A 13,054-nucleotide genomic window follows, 5' to 3' on the forward strand; every position below is an offset into this window, starting at 1 on the left:
AATGATCTAAGCCTCAACCCACCCTCAACCCAATAGAGGAGTTCTCTGCTATATTCAAGAAGCTTATATCTAATACACTGGAGATTGCACTATGACCATTAACTTGTAACAAGAAAATATGACCTTGAATGACGCCTGTATGTTTTTTTATCCCTTTCACACCAACTTGCCCAAGTTAAGTGAGAAAGGGATACAAAAAAACATACAGATTACAGGCGTCATTCAACGTCATAATTCATATTTTCTTGTTACAAGTTAATGTTCATACTGAAATCTCCAGTGTATTAAATACACTTGGCTGTCACAGATTACAGTGTTTACTCAGCTAACAGTTTTTAATAAAAAAGACAAGAAAATTATAAAGACATACAATAATTTTATATGGTATTCAGACAATATTCTTCGTTATATTATTATAATTTATGTATAGTAATCATATTCCATTAGAGTACAATACTAATGTAACCAATAAAACGAAAGAACTTATTATTTCTAAAGTATACCGGAGTCATATATATATATTTTTTTATTATTTCATAGAATTCTTCAATATTAATTAGAATAACATAAAATTTTAAAAACATTAACTTTATTTAATAATAATATATTAATTATGCTTATGAGCGGGAAATCGGGATGGTTTGGGATGGTTGATAGCTGATTTCTATTGCGATTTGTGTGTAATATAATCTGTGGAAGTTTATTCTGTGACGAAATATGATTCTTTCTCTTTTTAGTTAACGAACGCGCTTGCTCTCTGAATTTTTTAATTATTTTGAGAGCGAAACAAGTTTAGATCCTTGGAATTTACGTTTAAAAAATCGTAAAATTTATGTGCTATATTGAAAGTGTTTAGTGTTGATGAGAATAATGCAGTGCAAAGCTATTGTTGTAATGTTACACGGGACCAAAACGCAAGCGCTGCTTCTTCGACGATGACCATAAGCGATCGCAATCATGATCGCCAACTTGCCGCTGCTGTTCGCTAACGGGAACCCGATCGATCTATCAAAGGTCTCAGCTGCCGAGTTGGAAAAGTTCATAACATTCATGGTGACATGTTCCTGGGGTCATGATACTGCCAAAGATATTAAACAACCGCCTTGGTGGCCGAAAAATGTTGTATTCTCTCACCCCTTCGTTAGACCCTGTAAAGTTCCACAGGACTGGGAAGCGAGGCTCAAGAATTTAGTGAAGCGATGCTATGACTATCACAAAAGCGCCTTTCTGTTATTGTTCTCGGCGCACTTAGCTCGATATGACCGGAGTATACTCACGTACGTTGACAACAACGACCACACCACGTCTCTCTACCATGGCCCGACTGGAAGGCTCTTAGTAACATTTAGAAATGAGAACTTGATGTATGATAAGCCAGCTGATATTTATTTGTGTGATACCTGTGACAGTCACTTTGATAATGTTGACATTCTAAAGGCTCACGAGAGACTGTGTAACAATGAAAGCTATCAGACATCTTGCTCTGGTTCTTTACAAGAATTTGTGTCTGCATTAAAGCTCAAACCAATACAAGAAGAGAATGAGGAGAAAGTCCCAGATAATTGTGTTACAGATGTCCGGCCAAGAAATGGACGGAATGCTGCAAGCATAGACAGAGGCCCACCATATCCATTTTCGTCTTTGGCATATTTGAAAAATGCCAAAGTTAATGTTCAAAGAGACACTAGCTACTCTCGTGAAAGAGTAGAGAGGTATTGCTGTAATCAAATAATATGTAGTAAAAATGTAGGTAGTAAAGGCAAAAATCATGTGTTTCCGGTCCGATACAAAAGGCCCATAGACTATTGGCACAGAAAGCATGTGTTTCCAAATCAGAGGTGTAAAACGGTTCTGGATATAAAGGGTCAGCTATTGCTTCTAAAGTGCAAGCCAGTATCTGTAGATGTAACACGGATGTCTTTAGAGAAAATAGAAGAATATATAGATAATCTCCAGAAAGAAGCGCTGAGTAGACAGTGTGTCGAAGAGAAAGACATTGTGTATGTGGAGCCTGATACTGAAACAATGGAAGTGGATGTGAAAAGCTGTGATCCGTTAAATAAAACTGACAGTGAGTGTGAGGTGATTGATCTGTGTTCAGACGATGAAGAGACTAGTGTTAATGAGAACTGTGATCCTAGAGCAGGGATTACTTGTGTAATGAGGGGCGGGGCAGTACTGCGGCGCACCGCAGCGACGCCGCACGCGCTTCCTGCTGAACCTTGTGGTGCAAGACAACGACCCCTCTCCTCACTTATATTACAACCCCATCCTGTAATTCTCATCACTCACTCTTTGAACAATTTACAGACTATAGCATTAGATTGACTGTATGTATTTTAATATAGGTATGCTGACTTATTATTTATTGTATTCCTGATTAAAAAATTAATGTCATATAATGTTTCATTTCTAAACTGGCTATGACAATTATAGAATTAGAAGCTGGCAATACTGATCGGCTTTGTTCAAAATGGCGGTTACGTGAACACAAAATGGCGTATGACAGGGTCGTCAATGTATTTGGAATAATTTATTAATTGTCAAAATTTAATGTCATTAAGCTTGCAAGTCTAATTCCGCGTTTCCACCTGCAAGTAGACTTACAAGTTGCTGTCAGACAGACTGTCGGACATTTCTCGCGGAAGTTTTCTTGCAGATGGAAACGAGGCCTAAATGTTGTAATATGTTGATAAGATGATATTTTTTCTGTGAATTTAGGAGATCGAAATGATTTAAGTGAACGTTTTAAAAATTACTGACATGACAATTTTATATTAATTGCACTCAGTTTTATGCTCAACCAAAACCAATTATAACTTATCTTTCAATATGCCTTCATTATTGCGTAAATATCGTATTAATCAATTTTGCAAACACTGAAGTTGGCAACACTTGAATAAGAAGGACGCGATCTTGTGGTAATATACCTAGCTGCTGATCATCGATTCTCGTCTTTCTGTAATGTAATAAGTACTAGAAATGTGATACCTAATAACCTGTAACAAGTATTTTTATTTTATATGCCTTAGTTTTTCTTGTCGACCTCATTTACGACATTTAATGTTAATTTTATACTATTTGTAAATTTATTATTAAAGTTAAAATTTCTTAAATCAAATGAAAGACTTTTACTAACATAAAGATGCTGATAGACTAACACCCGTATTCACAAATAGTACTTCCCTAAGTAAAGCATCAACACTGTGCAAAGGGTAACACTAGAGAGCACTAGAGAATTTACTTGTGCCAGAACATACTTCATTCGCCGTTCTATTATCATTTTATATATCGAACATGATGCTCGATGTTTTATTACAACATGATTTTATAAACCAACAAATCATGCGTATTACGGTAAAATTTTACTTATCGACAGTGTTCCAGCAAGGTACCTACGACGCAATATATTACATTTTAAATGCGCATATTAAACCGAACAGTGCGTATTCGCAAGAACATTAAATTACATAGAAATGTTCAGATGTTCCACCCTTTGGAATGAACAAAGAAGCAACTAAAGCATCTGAACGCTACGGTCATAGAATACAAGTGTGGTGTATAAATAAACCGGTAATAACCGGTTAATCCCCGGAGACAACTGGCTTAAACAAGTTTTAACCGGTTGGCATTAAAAAAATAATAATATTTCCATACAATATATTAATTGCTTGAAAGATAAGGTAATGTTATAGTTGTAGGTACCGAGATTGAGTTGTTTGCTTTATTTTCAATATTATTATCCATAGGTGTTGTGAATTGTGATACTTATTAGTGGGGATTGGTCTAAATACTTATTTTTAATTATTGTCGCGTTAAAATTGCAATAAAATACTGTGTTCTGTTTGAAAATAATCAATCAATAGGCATAATCTTCGAATATAATGCTATCTAACCGGCCGGCCACCCACTCGACGATTGGTATGGGAAGTAACGAGGAAAGTAGGCAGAGACCACATCTCACTATGTCTGTGGCAGAGACATAGTGTGGCCACGTTACTCGTCATGCCACTAGTCGTGCTCATCGTCCTGCTCACTGCTCCCTATTTTGTCGGCTTTTGCGCGCGAGTCAAAGGACCGGCAATACGAGTTCGATGACCGGCCACATATTCGCGCGAACGCAGTCCGCATCGAGCACTCGCGCAAGACACACGTATGCAAAATTGGAAATTAGGTCGTCGCCAAGCATGGAATGGTCAAATGAAAAAGTGTAAATGTTTTTTTTATGTTTGAACGACGACGACGATGTATATTTCTTTTTACTATCTACATTAATATAATAAGCTATACTAAAAATGCATAGCGCGCACGCTGCCATCGTTTCAACGTCCATTGTGTGCGACAAGGCAAAATGACAAGTGAGGAGCGTCGCGATTAACCGCGCGAGTAGAGCAGTGTGTGGCCAGAGAGGGCAATAGCCCGGTTTACACGCACGCTCTTTCGCGCGCGATTCGGCTTTCACGCGGGAAAGAGCGAGCATTTAAACGATGACAGAGAGAACGAGATTGCGCGTCGAGTTGCGCGTCCACTCCGCACACACTCCAACGCGCCACGCTTTCCTTCGTTCAATCGCGCGCGATTATCGTTTACACGCACAATCTTTCCTCTTTCCTCAAAAACGCACGAATAATCGCGCGCGAAGGAATAAGTGCACAAAAAAACGTGACAAAACAATCCCTCGCGATTGCGCGCGCGTGCTTTCCCGCGTTCAATCCCGCGCACTCAATCACGCGGTAAAGAGTGTGCGTGTAAACCGGGCTAATGTCGCAGCGAATAACGGCAGCGGCAGCGCAATGAGCAGAGCGATGAGCAGGACGAGGAGCATAGTGTGGCTGCGGTATAAGAGAAAAAGGATTTAGGATATTTAAAGTTTTGTTTCAAATATAATTTTGTGCCATGCGAAGTGAGAGTGCGGCTCAATATGATGACGTCACGTCGTGTCATCGTGATCGTTACAGTTGTTGCGGTACCAACAATTCGAATTAATGACATCAGTCATTTACTTAATCTGTGGTCATTTGAGTTGTCGTATGAATAGAAAAAAAAAACATTTAAAGGATGAAGTTCAGACCTACATGTTTGTAAAATAATAACATCGCGGACAGTAGGTACGTGATGAACCTAACTGTATGTAATATTTTCTGGAGCAATATGAAACTTTTCAGATGTGAATTGTGACGTCAGCGAAATGTTTCAATTCTGCTACAAGACATTTAAATATCCATTTCTCAGTTATTTATTGACCGTAAAACACAGGATGAGTTATCAAAACTGCTTTTATAAAAATTAACTTGTTTCGATGAATTCACTGCTGAATGGTGATTCATCAGTAGTTACATATTTTTTTTTACAAATTTTCTGAAGAAATTTATATACCTACGGCAGCATTGTGTCTCGGGATATTTGTTAACTTCATTTTACACGAAGGGAGATTAATAATTTACAATACGCTGAAAATAAGGATAAATTTTGTTTACTTTGTTTTATTGTATAACAAGAAAAGAAATACAATATATAGGCAAAATATATTGCATCATATATTTTCTGTATTTGCTCTGGAGTGGGAGTTAAGAGGACGCCGGCTTTCTTCATCTGAACCATAGATAACATCTTCATCCGAGTCGTTGATCATCGAAAACGCTGGATTGTCTTTGGTTATAGCGGTTTCTGGAAAAAAATTGTCTATTACTTTCCTATGTTTAAATATAACTGCTGGGCGAGTTAATAACATTATCTTCAACTACTTTTAAATAAACATTTGAATGGCGAAACAAATCTCATTACTACACGAGTTTCACAACAATATGTACCTACTCAAATAAACATAATATGAGTATAGAGACATAGTAATAAAATAATTCAACGTCTAACTTCACTTCATGGTATTAATCAACAGACTTCAAAAAAACGAGGAGGTTCTCAAATTGACTGACTGCTTTGGCTTTCTGACTGCATAGGTAAACTATAAGGGCGGCCGTATACGGACCGCTTCAAGCAGTTGAGACCGACGGCTTGAAACTTCGACCGCGCGGTGAACTAAAGACATTCATTTACTTCCGTACACGGACTGCTCGAGCAGTCGCGACCGCTTCAAGCCGTCAACTGCGCAGTTTGTAGCGACAGCTCGAGCAGTCAACGACCGACCGCTCGAGCAGTCCGTGAACGTCACTCAGCCGTTAACTGCTCGAGCTGCCCTTTACGGTCGCTCTAAATATTTTGATTCAGTCAATTTCAAGGCGGTTTTGTTTTTTGTTAAAAATAATTATTGTTTACTAAGAATATTTATCTCGGTTACCACGTATAATAAGGTGATCATACCATGTAAAGATCCAGTTCCAGGCGAGAAAAGATACGCCAGGATGTACAGTTTGAAGTTAAACAGACCATACATAGCCATGAATGGTGCGGATGTATCAAAATGGACCTTCGGTTGCGAGGCCCAATGGTCCTGTAGGGCCGCGGGGCCCCAAGAGTGGAGCCCTAGGATTGTGGTTATCGATATCACGGACACCACTATTATCGATAAACAGCGCAATCTTATATCTAAAAAAATATTAAGGAATTATGGGAAAGATTGTTTTTTAGTATGTATTGGCATGGTAGCAGCTCAACATCATGATACTGATAAATCATATTTATGACTATAGGAAGGTAGTTATTTCTTTAGCAAGATTTTCTTTATGCCATATCTATCCATGGACGTATAAAAAAAGACGGACGGTATATCGCCTAAACATTGAGTGAAGCCTAGTAATGGCGGCGAAACATCCATGTGTGTGTGCCATGTTGCCATGGCAACAGCTGTCCTGTTGACAATGGCGGCTGTATTTTTTTCTATAAATTTTGCCGTAATAATTTTGTCATTAAAACATAAAAGAAATAACTTGCTTCCCTGTGGAATGTAATCCCTCGTGTTTTGTTATTTTAAATTGTACTGTTGCGACACCATTTAACCACGCAAGACAGCATTTTAAATATTTTTTGTGAAACAGTGACACAGTTAATCAGTCGGTAGTTCACGACGTAATGGCGGCCGACTAGCTTACTATGGTGAGAGTGTGTGCGTGTTTATTGTCTTTACACGATCGCTAGCTTACTATGGTGGCTTCACGTTGTTTGTTCGTAATACGGCGTCCGTCTTTTTTTATACGTCCATGTATCTATCTATATATGTCTCTTAAAGTTATATTCAGAATAATAAATTATTAGGATCGATGAACTTACCAAAAAATGGCATATTTCTTAGATCACTATATGCCTTGACTACAAGTATAAGCAGGTACAAGAAGTATAGCGCGACAGCACAGAAGAAGGTTAATTTTATTATCTGTAAAAAAATAATTTATAATTAGTGCATCATTTTCTAATAATAAATTTGATACTCTATTGTCAATGTTGCCAGCAAGAGGAATCACTTTATCGAAAATTCATATTATCTTAATATTGTGTGCCTCATAAGCAAAAGACGTTTGAATTTCAAGTTTTAGAATTATCAGGAATTTTGAATACTATGGAGAAAACGAAGCACGTTCATTGCCAGTTAAAAATATTACTGTGAAGTATTGCCAGTTATTTTTCAAACAAAAATATTTAAGTTGTATTGTACAATTAAAACAATTTTTTTATATGCAATGAGAGGTTAAAACATATTATATAAGCACTTACTCGATAATTAGGATCCGTTAGGTAATTAAACGTTGGATCGTAGTATCCATAGTACTTTTGCCACACTGTTACGATCATCGCCGGAGTCCATACTAAGCCGACGATTATAACTTTTAACAGATAAAACGACACAAAACTTCTTTCGTTCTGAAAAAGATAGTGTGAATTAATTTCTAAATAATTACAAGAAAATACTAAATGTTTTTGAAAATATATGGTTCTAAAAATTATTTATTTCGAAATTCGAATTCAAATTTGAGAAATAGTACATAGGTTTTTAACACGTATTTAAATTGGTTTTAATAAAATCGTAGGTAATTATGAAAGGGTATCGTTATTAACCTTAATTATTATCTAATTCTTAATATCATCATCTGCTAAATCATATGTAATTATGTTCTGTGTCTTAACAAATGCCTTGTACCTAAATCTTTCATCATAGACAAAATATACCTAACTATATTTAAGAGATATCAATATACTTTCAATTTAGATAGCATTAATTGACAAAAAATAAATATTAAACCGAAAGAGTATAAAAATTCGATTGCTGAAATTAGTTCGTTGTTAGTAACTGTTCTCAATTATCCCGGTAATACAAATTCAAATACCGCCTGACCATATTATTTTTTTTCTTAAAAAATATTAAACTATCTTTTTTATATTTTTTTCATATTTTTTCATGATTTTTTTTCATATAGTTACAAGCAAAATATTAATTCATATCACCTGTCTCAGTCCATGGTACAAGGCTAGCCACGAGAGCATGACGCAAGCTAGGAACGTCGTCTGGAACATCGTGTCGACGAACGGCGCGAAACACCCGCCCGATACAAGTCGTAAGGGGTATATTGGGTCTGGTTATAAACAAACATAAATAGTAACATTATTTATTTATTTTTCGAAATATGTTGATGACGGTAGTGTACAATATTTTTATGTGGGCTGTCAAAATGACATTTCACCCATATATTATGTTAGTTTGAGACGATAATTCAAGAGAATTTAATCAAAAGGGTTACAATATAATAAGTTTAAGTTTAAGTATCGTTATAAAGTCAACTGTCTGTATTAAAAGAAGTCTAAATGCTACGTGACTTAAATCACGCATGTCAAGTGAGCGAGGTTGCGATTGGTCTTTTAAATCTGTATATAAAACGTCTTGAAATTGGATTCTGTTTATCTGTATAAAAAAAAAATATAAAAATCTCTTTCATATATTTTCATGTAGGTAATAGGTAACTTACTAACTGTATCTAGTATGAAATTTAATTTAAAATATTATGTAGCTTAAGTGTCATGAACATCAAGGGTCAAGTTATTAGCATATAAAATCTTAATAAAATAGTTCTTACCATTATATAACAAGAGCAATGGTAGTAAAATAGATAACCACTTCTGTTCAATTGCCCAGTCTTGCGTAGAGTATTTCCGGAGCGTATGCGCAAACCAACACTGCAATTATTATTAGTAAACTAAAGAAAATCTACAAATATGTTTTATTTCGTATACATGCTGGAACGTACGTTAAGTCAATACTGTCTCGATGTTTTATTGAATTAATGAAAATCACATACACAGACGAAAAAATTAGCGTTATTCAAGTATGAGCGAAAAACAGACAATTGAAGTAAATTGTGGCTAATTAGCCACATTTCGGCGTGTCACCCCGGAGCGCTCATACACTAGCTACACCTTTTTACTTATCATTAGTCGCAGGAAATTATTTTATTTCTCGGAGTTCAATTGAAAAATACGTTAGATGCTTGACAAGGATTTTATAAACTAAAAAGGAAATGCAGGCGATAACCTCACAAGTTAAAGGAAATATGTACTTATAAATTATTGTCATAATTTATAGTTAGATACTTACAGCAACAGAGAACGTAGTAAGTAGGAAAATGAATCTGAACCAAGTCTCCATTTGTGTGAATACTGGATTGTAGGTTTTAAACTGTAATAAATAAAATTCTGGTATTTATTGTACGATAAACTACTGGGCTGATTTTAAGAATTCTTTCAACGGTAGAATATACCTGAATGTATTAAAGTAATAATTTTTTTGTATTTTTATCTGGGTAAAAACCCGGGCAGAAGGCAAGTTTTAGCAGAATTTATCACATCTCACATGTGCAGATAGTAAATAAATCATTATTAGAACAGATGGGAAATGCATCTGCCGCTTGTTAAACCAAATAAGGGAGAGAAATCAGATAAAAACGTGCGTTTAACCGACTTTTAAGAAACCCTTTTAACCTACTCGTTTATCAATCATAAAATACATTTATGATTCATTTCTTGAAATACTAAGAATTTTCTTTACTCAAATTAATGCCAGTTTATATAAGCAAGTTAGCAAGCAGTCTTTCTCGCTCCATTGTATGATATTTATGGGCGATAGAAAGAGACAGCTAGGTGAAAGTCGGCCCCTTAAATGTAGGTGATGTGTCTAAGAATGTGAAACTTACATAAAACATTACTTCGCGTATAAAATATCTTTTATGGAACTCTTGTAGACCATAGAAATGTATGTTGAGTACGTAATGCGTGTATTCTAAGGAACCCAGATGTAGAACCATCACTTCTTCGCATACTTGTTTCTGACATTTTAGATGGAGTGTTCTGGAAAAATTTAAACGAGTTTAATCACAATTTCGATAATTTAAGTTTAAAATTTTCGATAACCGATTTCTAGGAAAAAAACGTTAGCATTATGAATTTATTTGCAGGTGAAATTTTAAAATTATTCCATAAATGATGAATGAATGAATGTGTGCATTGTTCTCTGCATAATATGTTTTCTGTAGGCCGTAAAAGGTGTAAAGTCATCATAATATAATTGTGGGTATAAAATTAGGTCATTTTCTTACCTATTAGTTGCATCTGATTCTGGCGTTAAATTGACAGTCGAATGGTCGCCCAGCACGCCATCTATCGATATACTTATTTGGAAGCTCTTATCAAATATTTCTTCTGCAATAAAAAAAAAAACATTTTTAGGTTAAATCTCAGTGACACACAGTACTAAAGGGGTTGTTTCGTTACAATGATTTCATTTTTAATTTGAGTTATAAACTGATGTACCTACTATTAATATAATTGCTATTAATAATTGAGTATTTGAATAATAAAAAAACATTGATTTTTTATATGTATTTTAAAACTTTATTATTAATAATATTGATATTTAATGCAAAAAACTCCAAAAAATATATTTTTCAATTAATTATAAGCAATTAAAAATTGATGAAATTTAAATTAAAGTCACGTGACTATAAACGCGCCATGACTGATCACGATAGATGTGACGTCAAAATTTTATAGTTGTATACGTTTTTCTATCAACTGCAATGAATGAAAACTAACATTATGACGTCATACGCGTTCGGGTGACGCTTCGGGAGTGGTCGGTGTGTTTTCGGTACTGGATTCAAAGACAAATTTTTATTTTGAAATAACTTTTGAATTATTGCAAAAAAAAAATAAAAAAATGGTTTTGTTATAAAACTAATCTTTCCATTTAGCACAAAAAATTTTTTTATTCAAATACCCAATTCGTTGACACAGTAAGTAACTAATATTGTTTTGGTTCAAAGTGACCGTAAAAGATCGAAACGAATTTGATCGGTTGCGCTATGTTCAACTTTTTGGAATAAAACAGAAATGCATTTCGACAAATTGTACTAAAAACATCATTATAAGTTCATACATACCATCATTATTGTTAGTAATGATTTCAGCAAGCAACCACAACTGTTGGACGCGAGTTCCCAACGCAGGACTATGCAAACGGTATGGCCCAGTGAATATCGTGCTGGCGTTCTTTAGCACGCTGGTGGCTGATATAGATGTTGTCATTGTTGGTGATGGACCTGTTTTATTTATTTAATATTAATAATTTTAATTACACTACAGAGTTCGTATAAAAATCAGAAATATGTATATCTTAACCTAAACCGGCACAGAGAGCGGTCGTTTACGGTCTATATCAAAATGTTACGGCGATTCATATTAGTGAAGGAAGGCGTTATAACAAATGCTATACTGCGTTTGTTGCAATTGTAGGAATAATTTTTGAGCTTTTATAATATTTAAAGTGAACAAAGATAAATTAATAACAATACGATCTTATATATTCGTATGAGTACCTAGTAGCTAACTTAGTAGGTACGAGATTTACCTACAAATTTTTACAAAGGCACGATAGAAACTAAACCCTTATATTATTATGTCACGTACTTGGACACTTAAACCTCTCTTCACTCACTTTCGTCTGTCCGTATGAGTTGATTGTTTTGTTAAGACTACCTATTACTATGACCTATGTTAGTACTTTAAATGAAATACAATTATTATTTGAACCTATTTTTTTAATAAACAACCCTAGTTACATTTATTTTGAAACTAATTAGTTAGGTTTTTTGTAATATTTTTATTAATCGTGAATAAAAGTTTATTTTTATTTTTTGTATCGAGTGGATCTTAGAGTACGTATTAGCAAGCTAAATACATACTGTAAGGAGTGGATACACTTGGCAGTTTATGAAGCCTCTGCTTACGACTTTTGCGACACTATGAACTGCGAAGATATAAAAGTTATAACTCACCCGCTAATCCTATGAATACTCCAAGACCAAAACATGCAAAAAATGCAATAATAACCATAACAAATTCTCCTTTGTGCATTGAATATACCCGCATTTGGACAGATCTGTAAATATTATAAAAATTTTGAGGTTCAATATAAAATAAAAAATAAAAACAAAGAACTTATTTTTACAAACTATTAAAAATTAAATTCACTTACCTCTCACAGCGATCATGATGATAAGCAGGGGCAATATATTTATTAAATTCGCTAAATAAATCACTAAATTGTGATAGAGTGTTGCGAATTTTATAATTCCAACCCCCGCTAGGCAAATGGTAGGAATATCCTACATTGGCGGACTCCATTTTAGCCTAAGTTAAATTACTATAACAGAAATAAATAATTAAAACTCTGAACAAAGCAAAAACGTGAACCATACGTGGTAAAATACGCAGTTCGTAGCGGAATCGTACTCGGCTTGTTTACAAGCATTATTGATTTTCGCGGGACTTGCCATAGACAAGCCATATTGGATATTACGTGGCTAATGGATTCCGTACTATAGATACAAAACCTAGTCTGTTCAAAATTATAATGTTCTAAGTTTAAAAACGTTGGGATTAATAATAAATGCATAATTTTCGTAACTAGAATGAAGGTGATTTCGATATCTAAGTATTTCATCTACACTCATTATTACCTATTTGCGTAAACTGTGGCGTAAATATGGTTGTATCCTTATTTCATATACATCAGTTTTGATTTTAAATGATAAGAAAAATTGGTAATGTATGTATT

The 13,054-nt window shown here is 34.6% G+C and overlaps 2 protein-coding genes across 2 annotated transcripts; one reads left to right on the forward strand and one right to left on the reverse strand.

The window, feature by feature from the left end:
• Positions 1-715: 715 nt before the first annotated feature.
• ova (ovaries absent) lies at positions 716-2,402 on the forward strand. The gene has a single exon (XM_089699992.1). It carries the CDS (start codon positions 958-960, stop codon positions 2,326-2,328), a length of 1,371 nt encoding a protein of 456 aa, XP_089556118.1. The 5' UTR covers positions 716-957; the 3' UTR covers positions 2,329-2,402.
• A 2,712-nt stretch (positions 2,403-5,114) lies between these two features.
• LOC149485267 (transmembrane protein 181) lies at positions 5,115-12,755 on the reverse strand. Its single transcript, XM_089700012.1, has 12 exons — positions 12,473-12,755; positions 12,273-12,376; positions 11,379-11,537; positions 10,536-10,638; positions 10,134-10,287; positions 9,539-9,619; positions 9,021-9,120; positions 8,395-8,522; positions 7,666-7,812; positions 7,225-7,327; positions 6,319-6,543; positions 5,115-5,667 (listed from the first exon to the last, which is right to left on the reverse strand). The coding sequence occupies exons 1-12, from the start codon at positions 12,619-12,621 to the stop codon at positions 5,534-5,536; spliced, it is 1,587 nt and encodes a 528-aa protein (XP_089556138.1). The 5' UTR covers positions 12,622-12,755; the 3' UTR covers positions 5,115-5,533.
• Positions 12,756-13,054: the final 299 nt, after the last annotated feature.

Source organism: Colias philodice, chromosome 10 (assembly GCF_061535455.1).
Source record: "Colias philodice isolate Cphi_HAF_F1 chromosome 10, ilColPhil1 Martin Lab GWU primary, whole genome shotgun sequence".
Classification (NCBI taxonomy): domain Eukaryota; kingdom Metazoa; phylum Arthropoda; class Insecta; order Lepidoptera; family Pieridae; genus Colias; species Colias philodice.

Bases quoted from the DNA above. Each gene is read 5' to 3' on its own strand.
- ova (XM_089699992.1), top strand. From the start codon at position 958: ATGATCGCCAACTTGCCGCTGCTGTTCGCTAACGGGAACCCGATCGAT.
- LOC149485267 (XM_089700012.1), bottom strand. From the start codon at position 12,621: ATGGAGTCCGCCAATGTAGGATATTCCTACCATTTGCCTAGCGGGGGT. The intron at 12,377-12,472 runs GTAAGTGAATTT...TAATATTTACAG, and splicing joins CATCATGATCGCTGTGAGAG to ATCTGTCCAAATGCGGGTAT. The intron at 5,668-6,318 runs GTATGATCACCT...ATTTTTTTCCAG, and splicing joins TGGAACTGGATCTTTACATG to AAACCGCTATAACCAAAGAC.